The following is a 19,651-nucleotide window of genomic DNA, read 5'->3' as shown; positions in this document are numbered from 1 at the left end:
CAGGGAAAAAGAAAAAAAAAAAGAAAATGATCTCTATCACTTTTACTTTGCAAAAGAATATGCCTGGTTTTCCCCTTCTTAAGAATCAAAGTGTTTCCACTGGGAAATATGAATGCTGCAAAGTTGCACTGCATCATTCCCTGTAAAGCATCTTAAATGTCATTTATTTTCTACAGTAAATGCAAAAATATTTTACATTTTACATATCTGGATTCACTCCATAGCTGGACTTCAGTCATAGCTGGAGTCAGCGAATGACTCCTTCATCCAGTACTACCCAGCCTTTTATTCCACTTGGCAATCTGTAAGCATAGTCTCTTTTCCCTACGGTTTTATTTTCAATAGTAGTACTACCACAATACTTGTATTATATTGGCAAAACTCCTTTATTACCATATGATTCCTGATTCCTTCAAAATTTAAATTTCCCTCTTTCCTAATGCAGCAGAAACCAAGTCAGATTATGTGCTGTTTCTCGCTGTGTCAGTCTTAAGCCTCATTTGATTCACTGGACATAACAATATATTCATGGAATTTGAGCATTTCTGTGATAACAAATCAGGAATTACTTCTGTTGCTAACAAGCGGCATTATCCAAAGACAGTCACATCTTGAAGAAGAGATACTAGGATTCCCTTAGGCAAAGCAACATGCTGTCTAAGCAGCTTTTAGAATCTCTGTTACAGGGAAACACAAGTTTAAACATTGTATTTTACTATCTAGCATATATTAGAGCCAGGACAGACAGACATAGGAAAGCTAACAAAATTCCTGCATCTGGGTTTGCTCAGTCAACTTGTGACAGCCACTGTGGACACAGAAAATGTTTGGTATCAAAAGCTTACCTTGAGTTTTCACTGGATCAGATATTTGGCTTGGGTCACTTAGCCCATACGCATTAGCCGCCCTCACAAGGAATAGATAAATTGCGTTAGGTTTTAGCCCTTTCACTGCAAAACTCTCCGTTTTCACGTTTTCAGCTACAGTTTGCCAGCTGCTGCCAGATGCATGGCTAAGGATAAAACACACACAACAGCGGGTCAGCACGTGCTTCTTGAACAACAAGCTACATATAGGTGTGCATATAGTGAGATCACATTAGACTCATATACCTGAAGGCCTCAATTATGTAAGAGGTCGGTGTTGCACCTGAATTCAGATTAGGTTGCCATGACAATGTAACTGTATTTCTGCTGACATCTGTCACCTCGGGTTTTGATGGAGCACTGGGAATCAAGTTCGGGTCAGTGGGTCTTGGTGGCTGCACGGGGACTCCAAATTCTAACAAAGGAGAGAGAAATGCTGAGTACAGACAGGAAGCAGCTGTAAGCTAAGCGGTGTTCACATCTGCACTGAGACAGAGACAGAACTTCTGCATTTTGATTTCTGACTTTCCTCCATGTATTTTCTCCATGCAGAGAAAGCCTAATTGATTTACCTTGGACCTCTATGTATGCACTCCATGTAGCTTCGCCGCTTGGGGTTGAAGCGATGCAGGTGTACCGACCAGTGTCACCCAGCTAAGTGGGAAAAGAGAAGAATAAATATTTGAAACAATCAGGCACTCAGTGGGCTAGAAAGGTAATTACAGCTCACTGTGGTCCCCCGTGAATACGGATAAACGTAGTAGACTGCAAAAACTTAGAAGCAGAAACTTCTTCCACTAGAAGTTACGATTTCGCATGCTGCAAAATGGAAATGGATACTTATTTCTGCACATTTGATAAAGAATTAGAAAAGATACAGATTCTAACTTTATGTTACCTATTCTGTAATGAAAAAAAAAACAAAGGCTGATTCTTGTAGCATTTTATCCCTTGACTCCACAGAGGTCCTGACAAATAAATTGAGAAGGAATGCAGATGACCAGACCCCATGCCACTGTCAACCTTCTGCCTAAATAATACCTGGTGATTTGTCATCCTTAAAACAAAGCTTAAATATTGCACAGGGGCCTTGTACATACAGGGTTCCCTGTGTTAGTATAAATTTCACTCTACAGCGCACCTAAAAAACAAATCTCCACATGCTATTCTCATCCAGTTCTGAACGCTGGATTATTTGTCCATATGTGACTTAATCACATTTCAGAAGAGCTTCTTTTTTTCCCCAAAAAAAGTAATGCTATCCTCCTAAGGTTCCAGCCTCAGCAGATGAGTCGAATAGAAGTGCTCAAAAATCAAGGGGTTTAAAATCTAAGCAGAGAAGCTTGTAACTGCTAACAGGGTAACTCTGGGGAACACAGTTATGTATCCAGCCCTATATTAAACAAACAAACAAAAAAATACCAAACCCACACCACAACCTCCTATATTTTAGAGCACAGAAAAGACAGCAGAGAATAGCCAGTATGCTAAAATTTAACATTTTAAAACATTTTACAGCGGGCAAGGCATAACCAGCAATACTGACCAGGTACTTGCTGTAATTCCCTGAGGAAGCCAGGGATTTGGTAAGTGGTTAACCATTTTAAGCTATGTTTATGCTGTTGAGTGAATATGCTTAAACTTTAAAAACTGTTTTGAAAAAGCTGTGCACATGCCTCTATTACTGCAGCATGCCAAACAAAGGTTTTATTTATAAAGATTTGAAATAATTGGATCATTTTAATTTATTAGTGCCCAAGTAATTTAAAGGATCTGTCTTACTGAAATACGAGTTTTGCTTTCCCCTTCATGTTTTAAGTCCTTTAATTAATACCTCTTAAAAGCATTTTTCCTTATGAAATCTGAAATAATGTGCCCCAGGCAGAATAAGGTGTTAAGCATAGAGAATGAACTATCTGAGAGCATGAGGTATCAAAATTTTAATACATTTATTTAACATTTCATTAATTCTAAATGTAGGATTTACTACATGAAAAGTGCCCAGAGGGGGAAAACCAAAGTCAAACAAACACAGGAGAACCCCTTTGCCAGTTCAAGCTACCTTGGCATATCGGATCTGTAATGCTCCTGTCTCCAACTGCTTGATGCGAGAGTCCTGAGTAGAAACGAGGATCCCATCTTTTTTCCAGAGGATAGTGGGCATTAAAGCGCCTGTGGCCACGCAGTTCAGCACTAAAGTACCATCTACAGCTACTGTCTGATTCACAGGACCCTGTCGAATGACAGGGGGAGGCCGGTCTGCAATCACTGCCAGACGAAACAACAGGAAAGAGATTTCTGCAACTGGAAGCAATTTCTAATCATCTAAGCAACAGCAGTTGCTTGAGGCTTTGAAACAAACTCAAGATAATTAAACAAGTAATTAAAATGCATTATTCAGGGCAGGGTACATTATAATGATGCACAACTACAGAATTTTAAAATGGTACTTGGCATGGTATTTTCAGAAAGTAAAGCAGCATTACATATAACATAGTGGTATCCATTAGGCATTCTTTAATCCCAGTGCCTTCATAAAGTGGTAATGGAATGAGAATGGGCTTCCCAAATTCCTTGTCAAGGCACAGATTTCACCTTGTCCGTCTTCTACCATGTAGCAGGACTGTATTAGAGAATTCATACTTTCAGCATTCAAAGACAGAGAAAAAGGAGGTTGTAGGCAGGGAGGGGATAACCTGGAAAATATGCACTTCATTGAAAAAAAAAAGACTATCAACTCATCTTGCTGCTGTTTCCTAATTGGGAGATGTCTAGCATTAGGGTAAAGCAAACAAAGATAATGAACAGGGACCATGCAAAAAAATTTCAGTTAAGAAATATTTTTCCAGCAGTTTCTAACTTCTAGTTCTATGATGACTTAATCTGCCAATGTGATTTCAAAGTCACAGAAAGAATCCCACGGTGTGTTTGCATCAATTTTAATGCATCTTTTACACCATGGTAATTAAATGCCATCCACTGATTGTTCAATAACTGTGCACAGAAAAATGTAAAGCAGTCTCACAGAAAAAAGAATGATTGTTTATTGGAGGTTTTGGGTTTTTTTTTTTATGTTATATAATGGATAAATAAAAACAGAGATAAAAGCTATCATACAGTGTTTCAGTGACTTTGTCTGCCTGTACCATCCAACATGACATAGACTGATGACTCGAAAATAACCACAACTTTAACTATATAAATCTGTTCAGCAGTGTCATGCAGGATCACGCAACTTAAACTGGTTTGGTAGCTAAAATATAAACCTGAAGTTCTGATAATTTGTGAACGCTAGATATTTCTAAATTACTTTTCATAACAACAGACAGGGTGTTAGCATTGCTTTTTTGGGCTAAATTCCAACTCCTGTAATTTCATTTGCATGTTCAAGTGACACTGTGTTTTCAGCTGCATAATTTATCCTTTACTTCTTGTTCCAACTTGTTGCAATATACTGTGAGACCATTAGTATCCTTCTCCGCAGAGACAGCCAAAATGAACTCTCTTCTAGCTTGCTCTTGACTTTGACAAGTTTGCATGAGTTTGCCAATGGTAAGAGGCTGACTGATCTTGAACAGGGGAAATCTAATGCAACTGCAATGCCACTGAGGTTGATGGCAACTTCTGTTACTTTTAGGAATACCAGGGTATCGCTCTCCATATCCTGTCTTTACTTTTATAAAAACAAACCAACAAAAAAATTCCCAAGACATTACAGAAAAACAACCACCCATCAGATTGATCCAGAACATAAAGTAATGATAAAAGAAATATATTTCATTTTATTTTTTCCAAGTTCAGGTGGCATAGGTCATTAACTGGAAAACTCTTAATTTTCTTAATTTTCTTTTCAAAATTTATTTCTCACCTTGTCATGGGCATTGTCCCAATGAAAAATAGATAAAAGTGGATTAAGAAATGTGGTTTATGACTTGCAGCCCTATTCCTGCAAACAATCTCAATCCAGTGGGTGTAAATAAACAATTTTATTCTCCAGGTGCACTGCCTGTTTCTAATACTGCATCATGTCTGTGTTTCTTATTAGAGCAAAGGCCTAATTTACGGAAATTCTTGCAGATAACAGCTTCCCTCCTCACAAAGTCTCTCCTAAGACCACTCTTACCTTCCTTTTCTGTAAGTGCTAAAATTACTATTTTTTCTGTGTACCTTTGCTGTTAAAAAAAGTGAAGTATTTTTGATAATTAACAAATTCCCCTCACATCAGGACATATTACCACTTGCAATCATACCCCCCGTAGCTGTTTCATCTTTGTTTTTTCTTTCCCCAACTGCTCCTAAAAAGGAATTTACAGAAGTACTCATTTCTGTGTTATTCTACTGACTTTGTACAGGTTGAGGATTTTCCTTGTTATGCTGCAATACTAAAAAACAGGGGAAAACCAGGCAAATGGAGATACTAAGGAAATGGACACACAATAACAGGGATAAAGAACTAGGCAGGCAACAACCTGAAAGTAAACTTAATCTAGTGAGGAAAGCTAAAAAAGGGTCAGAGAGATCTGACAAGTCTGTAAGCTAAGGTACACTTAGTAAGGAAGCAAAGGTATACTTAGTGAGTGGTGTCCCTGCCCATGGCACGGAGGTTGGAACTTGATGATCTTTGGACCCTTCCAGCCCAAACCATTCTGTTATTCTATGATTCAATGTAGTGTTACAGAATATTTGAAATTTTAAACCTCTGAGAGAGACGGCCAAACCAGGAGTTTAATGTTCAAATAGATGTGCAATCCATGCAATGCAAAACAGACTTCAAAGGAGTGTCACAACATCCAAATACAAATAAAAACGTGGAAATGATAAAATAAACGTTTCGTTACCATCAGTAACTTCCAAGTAGGCTTTTGTTATGATACTTCCTGCAACATTTAAAGTCTGGCAGATATAGTACCCAACATCAGATCTCTGGACATTGGTGATAGTGAGGTCTCCTGTCTGGGAAACTGAAAATCGGCTGGATGACTGAGGGGGCTGGTATGAGAAAAGTAGATTCTACAAGATATACATGAAAGAAAATGGGGGAGGGAAAAAAGGTTAAATAAATTTCAATAATCTTAACTTTAATATAGCTTAAAAAAAAATCACCTTTTCACATTATGCGTAAAACTTTCAGCTCTTCGTATTGTAAGCATGTCTATACTAGAATATCAATAGATTTTAAAGGGTTTTTGTGGTAAAATATATATTGTGTAATTCTTTTGGCAATGCTCTAACACCCTCTGTGGTCAAAGCTGGACTTAACACAAAGTTTAACAGGAACTAGCAAAGATATGACATGCACAGATACCATAATGGTGCAAGCAACTGCAGTGAACCTAATTTCCTTTAACATTATTTTTAGAATTTACTCCAGGGCATTCTATTTACTTCATTTAAATTCAGAAGTTGGTTTACTTACTTGTATTTTAACTTTTACCTTCCTAAGAATGGAGCAGGTTTTTTTTAGAAAAGAGATGCTGTTTAGGTCTCTATGATCATAGTGTTTGCGTTCTATAATGAATCTTAAAATACAGAGTTAAATTCTATGCCAGTTTCTACTTAGAGACCTTTGGCATGAAATACCTGTATTTACAAACAGTGGACAAAAATCAGTACTGATATCAAAATAATACAAGTCCTTTGAACTAAGTACTGATTCTGAATGTCTACCTCTGGCTGAACAGTTTGTGAATGAGAATACTTCAAGGTGACAGAGGTTATTTTTTATCTCTCTGTCTTGCCTAACTACATATTACATTTTCAAAATAATCCAAAGGAATGGGATGTAACATTCTCTGTTTCAGTATTAGCAAACCTTATTTATTGACCTCCTCCTACAGTTCCCTCATGTCATGACAAGTGGTCACAACTCAGCAGAGTTGAAAGTGAGACAGAAAAATTACATACTAGGGAAAACTCAGCAAAAAAACCCCAAACCAGACCCTACAAAAATACAAGCATAATATGCTGGTATAGGTATACAATTGAAGAATATAATCTAAATTTGGTAAGCAGTCTAGTTATACTTAGGTATTTAGACAGAAACATTGAAAATGGGGTAAAGAAGCCAATCTCTAAGTGTTCTCAATTTCTCTGGCCTATTGTTCTGTAAGACAAAGAACCCTGTCATATGCTATTGCACCATTCATTCCTTGCATTCACAGGAAAACCAGAATCCCGTATTCCTTCTTTCCTTCCAATAAAGAATACTTTGTGTCACATCCCTCCTTCAAAGGATGACTCTGAAAGAAAATTGCGATTCTTTTGCTGTGCTATATTGTATTTCACCCACTGGCTTTACTCTACAAAGGAGCTGAAAATATTTTCCCCTCCTATTCAAATAAAGACGCTGGGAGAAAAGGTGACCTATTCAGGTATGACCTGTCAGCCAGCTGACTGAGGGGGAAAGTAGATCTCCTCAGCCCCAGACTAGAGTCCTACCCATGCAGTGATGTAGATCAATACAGCAAATGGCTTAGTTTGCCAGACACACACAAGGCAAACTAATATCTGCACCATAAGCTTAAAGCCAAACTTTCTTAACACTTGAGAGTGTTTGGGAGGTCAAACAAACTTCAGCATTGGTCATCTCTTCATCTCTTAAAAGGTTCTCCCTGTTGGGTTAAAAGATTTTCACAGCAGTGAAAAATAGAATGTTTCTAGTTGTTTCACAGATTTACTTTCACATTCATGGAGAAAACAGGAGATTGAGCAAAACATCGTCATCCTCGCTAGCGAGGATGACTTTCCCTTGTATGCAAGCAACTCAGAAGTAGAGAAGAAATATCCAGCACCTCTAAGCTCTAGACCTGTTTTCCACATCTTTAAAAGAGTAATTATTTTTTTTCTCTCATGTGACATCATCCCTTCAAGGACCTGATAGGAAGAAGGGACAGAAAAGCTGTTTTACCTGACTTCCCTCTCTCCTCCAAAAGATGGCTGGCTGGGGGTTTCCAGTTGCTTCACACTGGAAAGTCACTGTTCTCCCCAGTGCAGCTACCTGATCTCGAGGCTTTACAACAAACTGTGGAGGCTCTGAAAGGAATATAGAAAAATAAGTAAAAATATGAACATCACACAACTATCAGAAGACCAAAGTTAGCCTATTTGAAAGCACAATTTGCCTACTGACTTTAAACGGTATGAACTGGAATAGTCAAGTTTCTTTACATGGAAAAGCAGCACAAAGACACATCTGTCTTTAACAGCCACAGCTTCTGCATCAATAAGAGCATCTTTTCTGTTGCTGGACCTCCCAATTAAAATTGCAACAGTGCATCACATACTTTTATTACTGACCACTTATGCAAGAAAGCTGGTCCAATGGACTTGACGGGACTATTTGTAGAGCAACGATCACCAATACGAACAAATTTGTCACAATTTTGTTTTTTAAAGGAGGAGTACAGCTACAGGTCAGAAAGGAGAAATTCTTTGAGGGACAAATGGCTCACAGGCCACACTTTGTCCAGGGCTGCAATAAAAACTGTTGAATGACTAGGAATTTAGGCTTACATGCACAAAAGTCATTATGTTTGATTTAGGAAAGCTGAGGAGAGAGAAAGCCCTTAATTGCCTAGATAAGAGACTTTTGATGCAGACAGGGTCTCAAAAAAACTGAAGTCAAAAGCCCCCGAAATACTATTGAACAAATAACCATTTAGAATACTCAGTCCAATTACTGAAGAAGAATGAATTTAAAGGAACAGCAGAGCTAAATGTCTTTTTCATTTACATAGGCAAAGGCATGTTCAAACAAAATATATATGCAAATGAAGGCAAATTTGAAACATCTGCTCAGCCTAACATTATAAATATTGCCAGCATTGTCCAAACTGTTTGACTCATACAGAATTCAACAACCCCTTCATCCAGTAGTAAATAGAATGTCAAAAAATCATGTCAGCCACATTTAAAAAGATTCAGCAGAGATGACAGCATTAGATGTCTTGATGGGGCTAGCACAGAAAAAAAATATCTAGCTTGTTTTATAGGCTGTTAACTCACACTTCTTGAAAAATGTGCATTAAATGAAAGACCATTTACTTATTAATTTCCAATTCATTCTGATCATCTGTCCAAAACTCTCTCTCTCTTCATTGGGTTGAGAATAAACAGGATGTTATGAATCTGGCTTTAATAACTCAAAAGACTTTTGTGGGTTTTGGTGTGTGTTTATTTTGCCTTTCAAACATCTCTGTATTGACAAGATTTTCCTTTAAAAATAAAAAGTGTGAATCATATAATTAAAAGATATAATCCAATGTGTTTTATAAACATAAAGTAATTGTGGCTTTATCTAGAATGAATTTTGTAGTGCTCCAAGTCCTTTCTAAACATACTATAATTTGGGTTAGGGGCCAATTTCTTTCATTTCAGCTCCCTATTGAGTTCATATTAGAATATGCTCTTCCTACATCCCTCCTGCTTTGGGAGGAATGTTTAAAGCACAACAAGCTGTTATTTATGTTTGCTTGCAAACGCTACTGTTCCTAGAATTTCCTTAGGTAAGAATACCCAAAGTGAAGGTGAGATTGACCTACAGTAATTAGCAGACTTCAAAACATTTAGCTCTGAAATTTTCAATCAATACCTGGGAAGATGTGGGAAGACTTTTACGTGACAGCATGTTTAATTTAGAAGAGATGGTGAAACCAGTGGGGGTGTGCCACAGGACAGTGAGGTATGAGGGGGAAAATGGAGATGAGGGTGAAGGACCTTTGTTATGCTATTGGATTCTAATAACAAGAATAAATTTAGCATATAGTTAAATTTAGAGCTTGAGTGACACAATGCTACATAAAACAGATCTGAGGGTTTCTAAATCCTGTGCTAGTGCACAGGATTTGTAAGGTTTCAGATTTCATTGAACTTTAGAATGGGTACAGTTAAAAGGAGATTACAATGGAGAAATAGCTGAATGCTTATGATTCTAGTACCTGAAGATGACTGCTCAGGGACTACTGAACACAAAAGATGAGCAGAAATTCAGTCTTTCAGGTAACCATGGCAGAAATTATAAAATGTAAATGGGTATATGTTTCTCTAGATATTATTCTAAGTAGGTATTTTGTATGTATATTACTCTAAATATATAGGTATATTATGCACATGTGCACAGGGTTAAGTGAAACTTTGTGACCAAATCCAATTCCATGTTTATTGCATTGGAAGCAGTTCCACCATCTTTTTAACTTCAGTTTGCTTTCACCCCTTGGGTCCCATACATGTGGTGTGTGATGAATATACTGTAAAAGATGCCAGAATAATAATCCACTTAAGGAAAGCACAACTTCCGTCCTTGACATCTTTAAAACAAAAGTATTTTTTAATAGAACACTTTGAAGTTCTGCTACTGCCATCACTGAAGAAAGAAAACATTAGGATTTGACTCGTTACATCATGTAAAAACAGACAGAAAGTTATCAACCCATTACCTTTCTCTTTGCCATTAAGTTACCCATACTTCATGCAGAATTTATTCTGTGCGATGTATCTTGTCAATAACAAGTAAAAGATGGGAGCTGACTGGTTGAAGGACATGGAAGGGTATGGATGGGAAGGGGAGAAGTTCCCGTCACAGTGATACGATGATTAGAAGATGGCCAATAAAATTTCAACTTACCAGACATAACTAAAAACAAAAACAAAACAAAAAGAAAACATGGAATAAATAAAATTGAACAGACAGGAAACAAAGCAAAGAATAAAGCAAAATTAAAAAAAAATAAAAATAAAAAGGACCCTTGGTAAGGACCTTAGAAAGCACACATATATTCTGATATATGAAAAACAGGTTAAAAATGTTAAACCACATATTTTTTATTTGATTTTTAAGCAGAAGTCTCTATCAAATGCAGAAAGCCAGCTGTAGAGGAAAACAGATAACAGGCTAACATAATGGTCAGGCAACCTTGGTTCTACTCCAAGTCTTTCCAATGAACTGTTGTGTAACCGTGAGTAAGATTTCTTCTTTTTATAAAAATTTTCATTTAGTATTATTTCTCTGCAACAAGAGCTTTCCACTCTAAAATTAACTTGAAATCTCGAGTAAATATCAATTGTCAACATAGCCAACATGGACCAGTGATATTTAGACTCTTTCTAATCATCTGAATATCTCCAAATGGAAAAAAATTTTCTAAGGCAAACAGATATTACAAAGGAAGTTTATTAAAAAAAATTAAGAATGTGCTGAGGCATTTAGCCCACACACCAATTCTTTCAATATAAGATTGCTGTATTAAGGTCATAATGCTCAGCATTAAATTGTAAATGCAAACTAAACCAGGTAGTTTGATTCTTAAGCCTTTTCTTCCCTCCTACCCCAAACCTCAATTTCACTTCATTAAAAAACAGATTTACTACAAAACATTACATTTCTCAACAGAATTTCCTACTGTTAAATTATTTAATATTAAATTATCATTCAACCATAGTTAAAATTTTCATAAACTTTGAAATGGCACAGATCCTGGCAGGCTAATTCCGCTTACAGAAGAAAGGCATGTTAAAAAGCATTCCAACTGCTTATCTCTAATTGAAAGAACAGCCTGAAAATATGAAAATCATACATTTCTAAAATATACACAGATGCTGACAAAAATGTGAATCAAAAAAGCGCATGTGGTATAAGATAATTACAGTATTTTTTTTTTAAATTAAAATATATATATGTTACAAATATCAAGCCCTGCAACACTTTGGTCTTACTGCTTTACATAGAGAGTAAAACAGCTACTGTTCAGTGGGGTACACTTTCATGTTGGGTAGGTAAGCACCTGCAATACACCATCCTCTGATAAAACACATGGAGGATGATAATGACATCCAGTCTGCCAAAATTCATTAGGCATGAGGAATACTGGCTAACTGTTCAAATAAATACAGAGGACTCCAGGTGTATTATAAAAATGAAGCCGAAGGAGAATCAGATATAATATTGGAATTTGGATCATGTTGAAGCCAAGAAACTGCAACTGAAGGCGCCAAAACCAGCTCACATAGAGAATTTGGATTTTGTGTTACTAGAATCATGTGTAATTTTTTTAGGAAATAATCCCAAACAGAGGAAATTAAGATTATCATTTCTGAAAGATTTGATTTTCAATTTTAAGGAAGCATTCTCAATGTACATTAGCCTTCTTTAAGTTTGTGGGCTCAGTAATTCTCAAGAACATCAGCCTGTATCATTCTGCTCAGATTACCCTGGCAAGCCTATGATTTGTAAGAGGAGTGGCCATGAAACTATTCCCAAGAATTCCTGAAAGAAATATGGTCATCCCCAAGACTCAGCTCCTAGCTACTCTTTATCAAGTATGAGTACATTACCCAGTAACCACTCCTTTTTAACTGAAAAGCTCTCTACTAAAGTTAAAATTACGGTCTGACCTGCTCTGGAATTAGAAATCCTGCTCCATGAAACACATCTCACGTCCTACAAACTCTGATACAAGGATTAATGGGATGTAATTCTTGCACAGAGGAAGCAACTATAAATTTCCAATTTTCCATTACCCTAGTAGTGCCAAAAAGGGAAAAGTTCAGCCTTCTGGGTAGCAATGCAAAGCTGCCTGAGCCCGCTACTGAAGGCTCACCTGAAAATTGCTAACAGATAGGTATCTGTCTTGGTTGCTTAATTACATTTCTACAAATTAAATTAACTTTTAAGAGCTGAATTTCCACTTTTTTTACCAGACCATTCTGTTATTGTAGGTCAAAAATAGCCCTGTCAAGCAAATGTATTTTTTTCACCCACCTGTAAAAACAGAGGGGAGACGGATACTTGAAAATAAATCCCTGTAGAAACAGGGCATCATGTTGGTTGCAAGTCCATGGCAAGGGCAAAGGGTGAAATTTCATAGAAAAATTTAAACAGTTCTGTCAGAGGGACATCACGTGGCTTAAAGGAACAACAATAATAGTAACAGCTACAACAAAGACCACTTTCTTATTCTGATTTAAATATTACTGATATCTAAGGTTATTAAAACTGAGAAGTAAGTAGGTTTTTCTCTATTATGGCACATTATAGATTTGTGTTAATCGTGGCTTTTCACATGGCAATTAGAGAGAATAACCTGTTTGTAAAGACAGGGAGGTAGCATGCAAAACCACAAATTCCAAAGGAATAATACTTTTGCCTTTCAAATAATTTCCTTGACATGTGAGGTTTTTCAGGGAAGATGTTTCCACTCACAGAACAAAAAACAAAAGAAAAGTGTTTTCCAGACTAGTGACGTGATCCTTTAATGCCTTATTCTTGCCAGCTATACTATCACCCGCCTTGGGACTATTGGTGTCATTAAATACACTCATAAGAGTAGGAATTTGCAGTTTTAGGACTCAAACTACAGACTAGTATAGCTGTCAGATGGTAATGGAGCAGTTACTGTATTTAACAGATTAGTACTGTAGGGTCACAGGATAACCAGGTTGAAAGTAACCAAGAAGTCTCTAGTCTAACCTCCTGCTCAAGAGGGGTCAGCAATGGGGTGTGACCAGCTTGAACAGGGCTTGATGCAGTTGGGTCCCTAGGACTGAGAAAGCACTGCCTTTCTGGGCAGCCTGCTCCACTGTTTGACTGTCCACCCAGTGATGAAATTTCTCCTTATATCCATCCTTGATCTCCCTTGTTTCAACTTAGATCCATTGCTTCTTGTCCTCCCACCATGCACCATTATGAACAACCTTGCCATGAGCCAGCAGTGTGCCTCGGTGGCTAAGAGAGCTAATGGGATCCTGGGGTGCATCTGGAGGAGTGTAGCCAGCAGGTCAAAGGAGGTGATCCTCCCCCTCTACTCTGCCCTGGTCAGGCCCCACCTGGAGTATTGTGTCCAGTTCTGGGCTCCTTGGTTTAAAAAGGACAGGGATCTCCTGGAGAGAGTCCAAAGAAGAGCTACGAAGATGATTAAGGGCCTGGAGCATTTCCCCTATGAGGAAAGGCTGAGTAAGTTGGGACTGTTCAGCCTCGAGAAGAGAAGACTAAGGGGGGACCTAATTAAAGTTTATAAATATCTTAAGAAGGGGATGCAGGGGGAATCAGCCAGCCCCTTTTTAGTGGTTTGTGGGGATAGGACAAGGGGCAATGGCTGCAAGTTGGAGCACAGGAAGTTCCGCACCAACATGCGGAAGAACTTTCTCACAGTGAGGGTGACAGAGCCCTGGGACAGGCTGCCCAGGGAGGTGGTGGAGTCTCCTTCTCTGGAGATATTCAAGACCCGTCTGGACGCCTATCTGAGTGATATGTCCTAGGGAGCTGCTCTGGCAGGGGGGTTGGACCCGATGATCTCTCGAGGTCCCTTCCAACCCCTACAATTCTATGATTCTATGATTCTGTGATCTTACTGGCAACCTCATTGTAGGCCCCAGGGAACTGCTTTCACATCCCACCACCCTGAAGCCATTTCTCCTTGAAGCTGAGCAAGCACCATTCTCTCAGCCCTTCCTCAGAGGGCATATGTACATACATGACCTCCACATACTGTATGTAATGCCTGCATGTCTAAATAGCACATTCTTTTGGTAATGCTTCTGACAAAGGTGAATGCAAATGCTCACCTGGTGTTTCTCTGTAACTCACTGGTTTCATCAGATTTAAACATTACAGAGCTGTGTCTGTTTTTTAGTCTGATATTGGACAAGATATAAACTTCGAGTAAGCCATTCTTGAATGCTGTGGTAGTAATTATTTATCTCAAAAAAAGTAAAATTATAGAAATTTTCAGTCATTTATACTAATAAGGAGCTTTTGAGATCTTTAGATTCAAAGTGGTACTTAATTACTAAACAGTATTTTGTTCTGCATATTAAATACTCATTAATTATTGTTCTATTTCTACTTATGAATACCTTCCAGGTGGTCAAGATATCTTGCAATTCAGCTGACACAAGCTGAATACTTCTGATTTAAACTCAATGTGTTTCATTTTTGATTATTTAAATAAGCCTTCATGTCTTCAATAACCGCTTGACACCCTTACAGCATATAGAGGCTATTATAAAGGAAGCAAGAAAGTACAACTCCACATCAGAGAAATCAGACAATCCCAATCTTCAGGTCAATAATTACACACAACAACCAAGCTCATGTGCAATCTTTTGCTTCTGTATAAATCCTTGGCCATACGACTGATCAAGGAAATGTCAATCATGATGAAATTTAGATGGCTTTGAATTAATTTTGTGATGCATTAATCCCAGCTCAAGTGAAAAACATGAGAGGTTGCATGTGCCTGTAGAAACAAACTGGCAGGAGACAGTATGTGAGTATGAGACTGCTGGAAGAGACAGCAGACTTCAGGAGCAGGCATTCCTGATGTGGTCAGCCAGGCAGACACTAAGTGCAAGAGGAGAAGGTCCAGAGCTACCAACAGAGACAGCACAGAGAGCACTGCATCCATCTGTGATGGAGCACTGACATTCTACAGAATGGCTGAAACTCAGCTGCTTATAATCTCTGTAATCAGTGTGTGGGTGAGGAACCCACTGTTTATAATCTCTGTCTGAAATGTGTGGGTACAGAAAATTTGGGTACTAGCATTACATGCAGAGGAAATATGAAAGTCTGAGTATGTTTTGCAAACTGGTCAAACTGTGAGTGCTCAGTTCTTTAAAAAAAAAAACAAAACTAAACAATTTTATTTTTCAGCTCCTTCTCTAATTCCAAAGCCTCAGATAAAAAGCTGCCAACCCCTTCTGTTCATAAATATGTTTCACTGCTAAGCCTGCTGAAGTCTGAAATCTAGCTAACAACTTTTTATCCTCAAGTACCTGAGCAAGGACCACTGAATGCCTTTCTGAAACATGACCACCAGAAATTTATGCTGGTGTTTTGCGAAAACTATTATTAAGGGAGATAGTTTAAGACAATGTGCCATGTTTCATTTCCTATCTAGTGATTTGTAGGCTATTTGTTCTTTTCAAAGCAATCTGAAACACCCAATATCCTTGATATGCACATCTCTCTGCAGTCATTTGTGGAAAGTATCACTTTCCACAGAGAAATAAACAAAGGCCAAAATCTCTGGTTCTGAGAAAATATAAATGCTGCCATTCAGCTGTCTCCTGGCTTCAACCTGTGAAAAATTATGGGAAAATAACATCAGGCACTTACATAAGAATTGGGGTATATTGTTTTTCATCCTCATTTATTTCCCTATTTTCAGCTGTCACTTCTTGAGGTCTAGATACGTACATGTAAAATTCATATTTTCCCAGATTTTCTACCAAAAACCACATCCACGCAAGACCAGACTGAAACCCTTACTGACCATGAATGCTTTCACAGTACCTTGGCCCAGAGCTTGAAGAGTGATGCAGTACAGGAAAGGTCTGACAGTCTGAAGCTAAGCATGCCACAGCCATAGAGTTGAGGCAAAATGCTTACAACAGGTTTTTGATGTATTGAATCCAAAGTGATGACTTGTAATTCCAAACCCCTAGCAAGGGTTTAGGAAGAAATTCTTTACTATGAGGGTGGTGAGGTACTGCCATAGGTTGCCTAGAGAGGTTGTAGAAGCCCCATCCCTAGAAGTGCTTAGGGACAGGTTGGGTGAGGCTTTGGGCAACCTGGTCTGGTGGAGGGTGCTCCCTGCCCACATCAGGGTGGTTGGAACTAGATGGTCTTTGAGGTCCCTTCCAACCCAAATCATTCTATGGCTCTATGATTCTAAGGGAGCGATCACAGTTTATTAGAAAAATTCTGGTTTGGATTGCTGCAGATGTGCCAGAGAAGGACTTAAGTTTAAAGGAACAAGTGATTATGGTAACTTCAAAGTTACCAAAGGCAAAAAGACACAAATCTAACTGATTGGAAAAGAAACTGATTGATTGTTTCATATCATGGTATTGTAAGTAGGAGTATGAAATGAAGAAAGCACGCAGTTGAAAGCAAGCAAGAGTATTAAGAAAAACAGTGTTGATAATAAGATCACATTCAAAAGCAGTGGAAACCTTTAACAATGTTAAGGGAAAAGATCTCAGCATCAACTAGCTGCTGTGCTCCTCAACTTCCTTCCCAATGAGGTTTCATTTGTATTTATTTACTTTTTGTTTACGGTTGACCCACGCAGACTCATCTGTCAGGAGTTGGAACAGTGCAGACTTCTCACGTGCTGGGCATTAAATTAGAAACAGGCGAGTCTGTGCCCCATGTAAAAGTGTCACTCTCAGGGTTCTGGTGGGCTGCCAGCTTCACTCCTCCCTGTGCATTTACCTGGCTGTGCTCTGAGCCAGTAGCCATGAGACAGCTGCAGTGTGGAGAGCCGGCAGCCATAGTGCAACAGTGCTTACTCTGACCACGCAGAGCAAAATATAGCCTTTCATTGTCAGCACAGGGCACTTGCCTGGCAGGATGGAAGTAGCTTACACCTCTTGACCTGGTACCCAGTGAAAAAGGGCGGGTGTCTGTGCATGCCATGGGGAGCTAACGTGCTCTAGGAGAAAGCGGACTCAGTCTGGGAATGAAAAAAGGCAAGTGTTGCTCCTTGGTGCTGACAGTACAAATAAAGCCTTGGAAATGTAACTGCATTAAGAGCCAGTACACATACCAGGGAGAGACACAGGCGAGGATATGGCTTTAGTACATGTACCTAAATGTGTACGTCACAACACATGCAGCATGGCAGTTCAACATCATCAACTCCAGAACCAACTTGAGAGACCAGCTTTAAGTGTCATGGATTCAAAATCGACGACCAGAGCAAAAAACAGAAAAATGTAAAGTATCTGTTCTCAGCCCTGTGGCAGGAGCAACAGGCAATGAGTTTGTTGGTTTTATTATTGGTGACACAAGGTCATTAAGCTTCTCTACACTCTTTGGTGGCTTAAAATCCACCACCTGCTAACAACCTCCTGCTTTGGTGCTATTCTGTTTTCAAGAGCTATCAAATGGTATTTTGACACCTTATGGATTACTGGCCATTCTGAGATTTAATCTAGGCTGAGAGGTGTTTTCCTCCTCAACTCTAATTGATGGGGGTGGGCTATCTCAGCTGTATCTCAGTCATGGAACTGTATTATCTTAATGTCTGTTTCACAGCAGGCTAATGAATCTTCCCTTTAAACCATTTAAAAAAATCAAGATGAAAAGGGCTACATAACTGTGTGGGTGTGTATGTGTGGCGGGGAGAAACCTGCTGCAAAAATTTGTAGGAATAAAACAATGAACAAAGTATAAAACGTACTCATATGAGATATTTGATTTGCAAGCGATTTTGCTGATGCTAGCTATAAAATAAGAAAGTTCATAATCTCTGCTTCTGCAGGAGTCAAAGAAGATTTCAATGATAAAAACTCAAAATGGGGAAGTAGACTTTTCAGTGTGGTTTTAAAAGGTAGCACTTCTGAGGTTAATGCCTGTAGCACACAATTTAAAACATTTGTAAATCCTGTCGTCATTGCCTTGAGGTGACAGGAGAAATCTGAAATATGGGGGTTAGAAGACAAAGAGAGGGAAAGAGGGATTTAAGGTCTTCCAGAAGTTTGTCTCCTAGCCTCCCCTCCCCCTTTCTTGCTCTCTGTCCTCTTAAGCCATCCTATAAACCAAATACAATTTAGAGAGCACACTTAAGACAAGTCTAATTCCATCTATTTAAAAACTAGAGTAATGCAGTAAACTGTGGAGTCCTGTTTCCCAGGCTTCTCTCTTTGGAGAAGAGTTGTCTTCCCCTGTGTTTAAAAAGAACTGAGGTAATTTTGGGCACTGCTGCAACCTAAGTAGTGGTGGCTACAAATATTTATGCTAAAGCCTTTTAAAAGAGTGCAAAAAGATAGATGAATTTTAAATAAGCTGTGCAGAAGTACAACAAGATTATGATATCTGGATACTATTTGAAGAATTCCTAGGAGCTTCCTACAGCATTTTTTAACTTACAGTAAAAGATAGAGTTGAAAAGGAAACAGAGTGGATTTTTTTTTTCCCCCAGCTGTTTATGATAGCACAGTTTCCTTTCTGGAAAGAAGTGCTTGAAATCCATAGCAACCTTCTTGGAATAAGTCAAATCTACTTGTGAAAAGTGGCCAAGGTCCCATGATCAATGGATACCAAACACACGCTAAAATATAGAAGGATAATAAATCTCTGTAACTTTTGATCATTTAAAAAATGTTAGTTTGGACATGCAGTACTCAGTAAGGAGTTATGTCAACTGAAAGACAGTATTTCAATAGAAGTCTGGATTTCTTTTTATGGAGACACCACATTGCCCACAGGGAGACAACCCAAATCTACACATGGGACACTAATACCTGAACTTACCTTTTAGTAACATTAACAAGAAGGTAAGCGTGACATATTGACAAATTTTAATTATAGGTGGCAAAAAATTGCAACTGATAAGAATTTTATACAAGAAAAGGGATCTAGTTCATGTATAAAGACTGCAAGATACTTCACTACCAGTTCTTGAGCAGTACTCAGCATTTAACTATTTTAGTGTTCCAGCAAAACATATTTCATAGTAACAAATGGTACTCAAAACAGCTTATTAAAATAAGGTTTGAATCCGCTGTTATTTTAAGTCAGCTCTCTTTTTGATCAAGAACCAATTCAGAGATGACTGATTTTCATGACGCACATAAACTAAGAAAAATAAGAGAGTGAACTATAATCACTGTATAGTCCTTACAGACTATAAACAAGGCAAAAATAAAGTGTGTATTACTTTTTATGGATGTTTAGCACAATTTAATAAAGCTTATTTCAGAGTGAACATATAGCCAAAGTTTTGTTTAATGAATGATCAATGAAATTACTTTTTGTACTCTATTTTATACATAACCCCCCA

The 19,651-nt window shown here is 38.1% G+C and overlaps 1 protein-coding gene across 1 annotated transcript in view; it reads right to left on the bottom strand.

Annotated features, from left to right (window-relative positions):
- The window catches only part of ROBO1 (roundabout guidance receptor 1), a gene marked incomplete at both ends in the record, with an annotated part of 524,504 nt that overhangs the window by 53,233 nt on the left and 451,620 nt on the right, over window positions 1-19,651 (bottom strand). The window contains 6 exons of the mRNA XM_084279118.1: window positions 846-1,012; window positions 1,113-1,281; window positions 1,439-1,520; window positions 2,929-3,134; window positions 5,705-5,876; window positions 7,774-7,898. Coding sequence (XP_084135244.1) covers window positions 846-1,012; window positions 1,113-1,281; window positions 1,439-1,520; window positions 2,929-3,134; window positions 5,705-5,876; window positions 7,774-7,898 — 921 coding nt within the window. The remainder of the gene's footprint in view (window positions 1-845; window positions 1,013-1,112; window positions 1,282-1,438; window positions 1,521-2,928; window positions 3,135-5,704; window positions 5,877-7,773; window positions 7,899-19,651) is intronic.

Source organism: Gallinula chloropus (genome assembly GCF_964237585.1).
Source record: "Gallinula chloropus genome assembly, chromosome: 1".
NCBI lineage: Eukaryota > Metazoa > Chordata > Aves > Gruiformes > Rallidae > Gallinula > Gallinula chloropus.
This window is presented reverse-complemented; position numbering and strand designations above follow the sequence as displayed.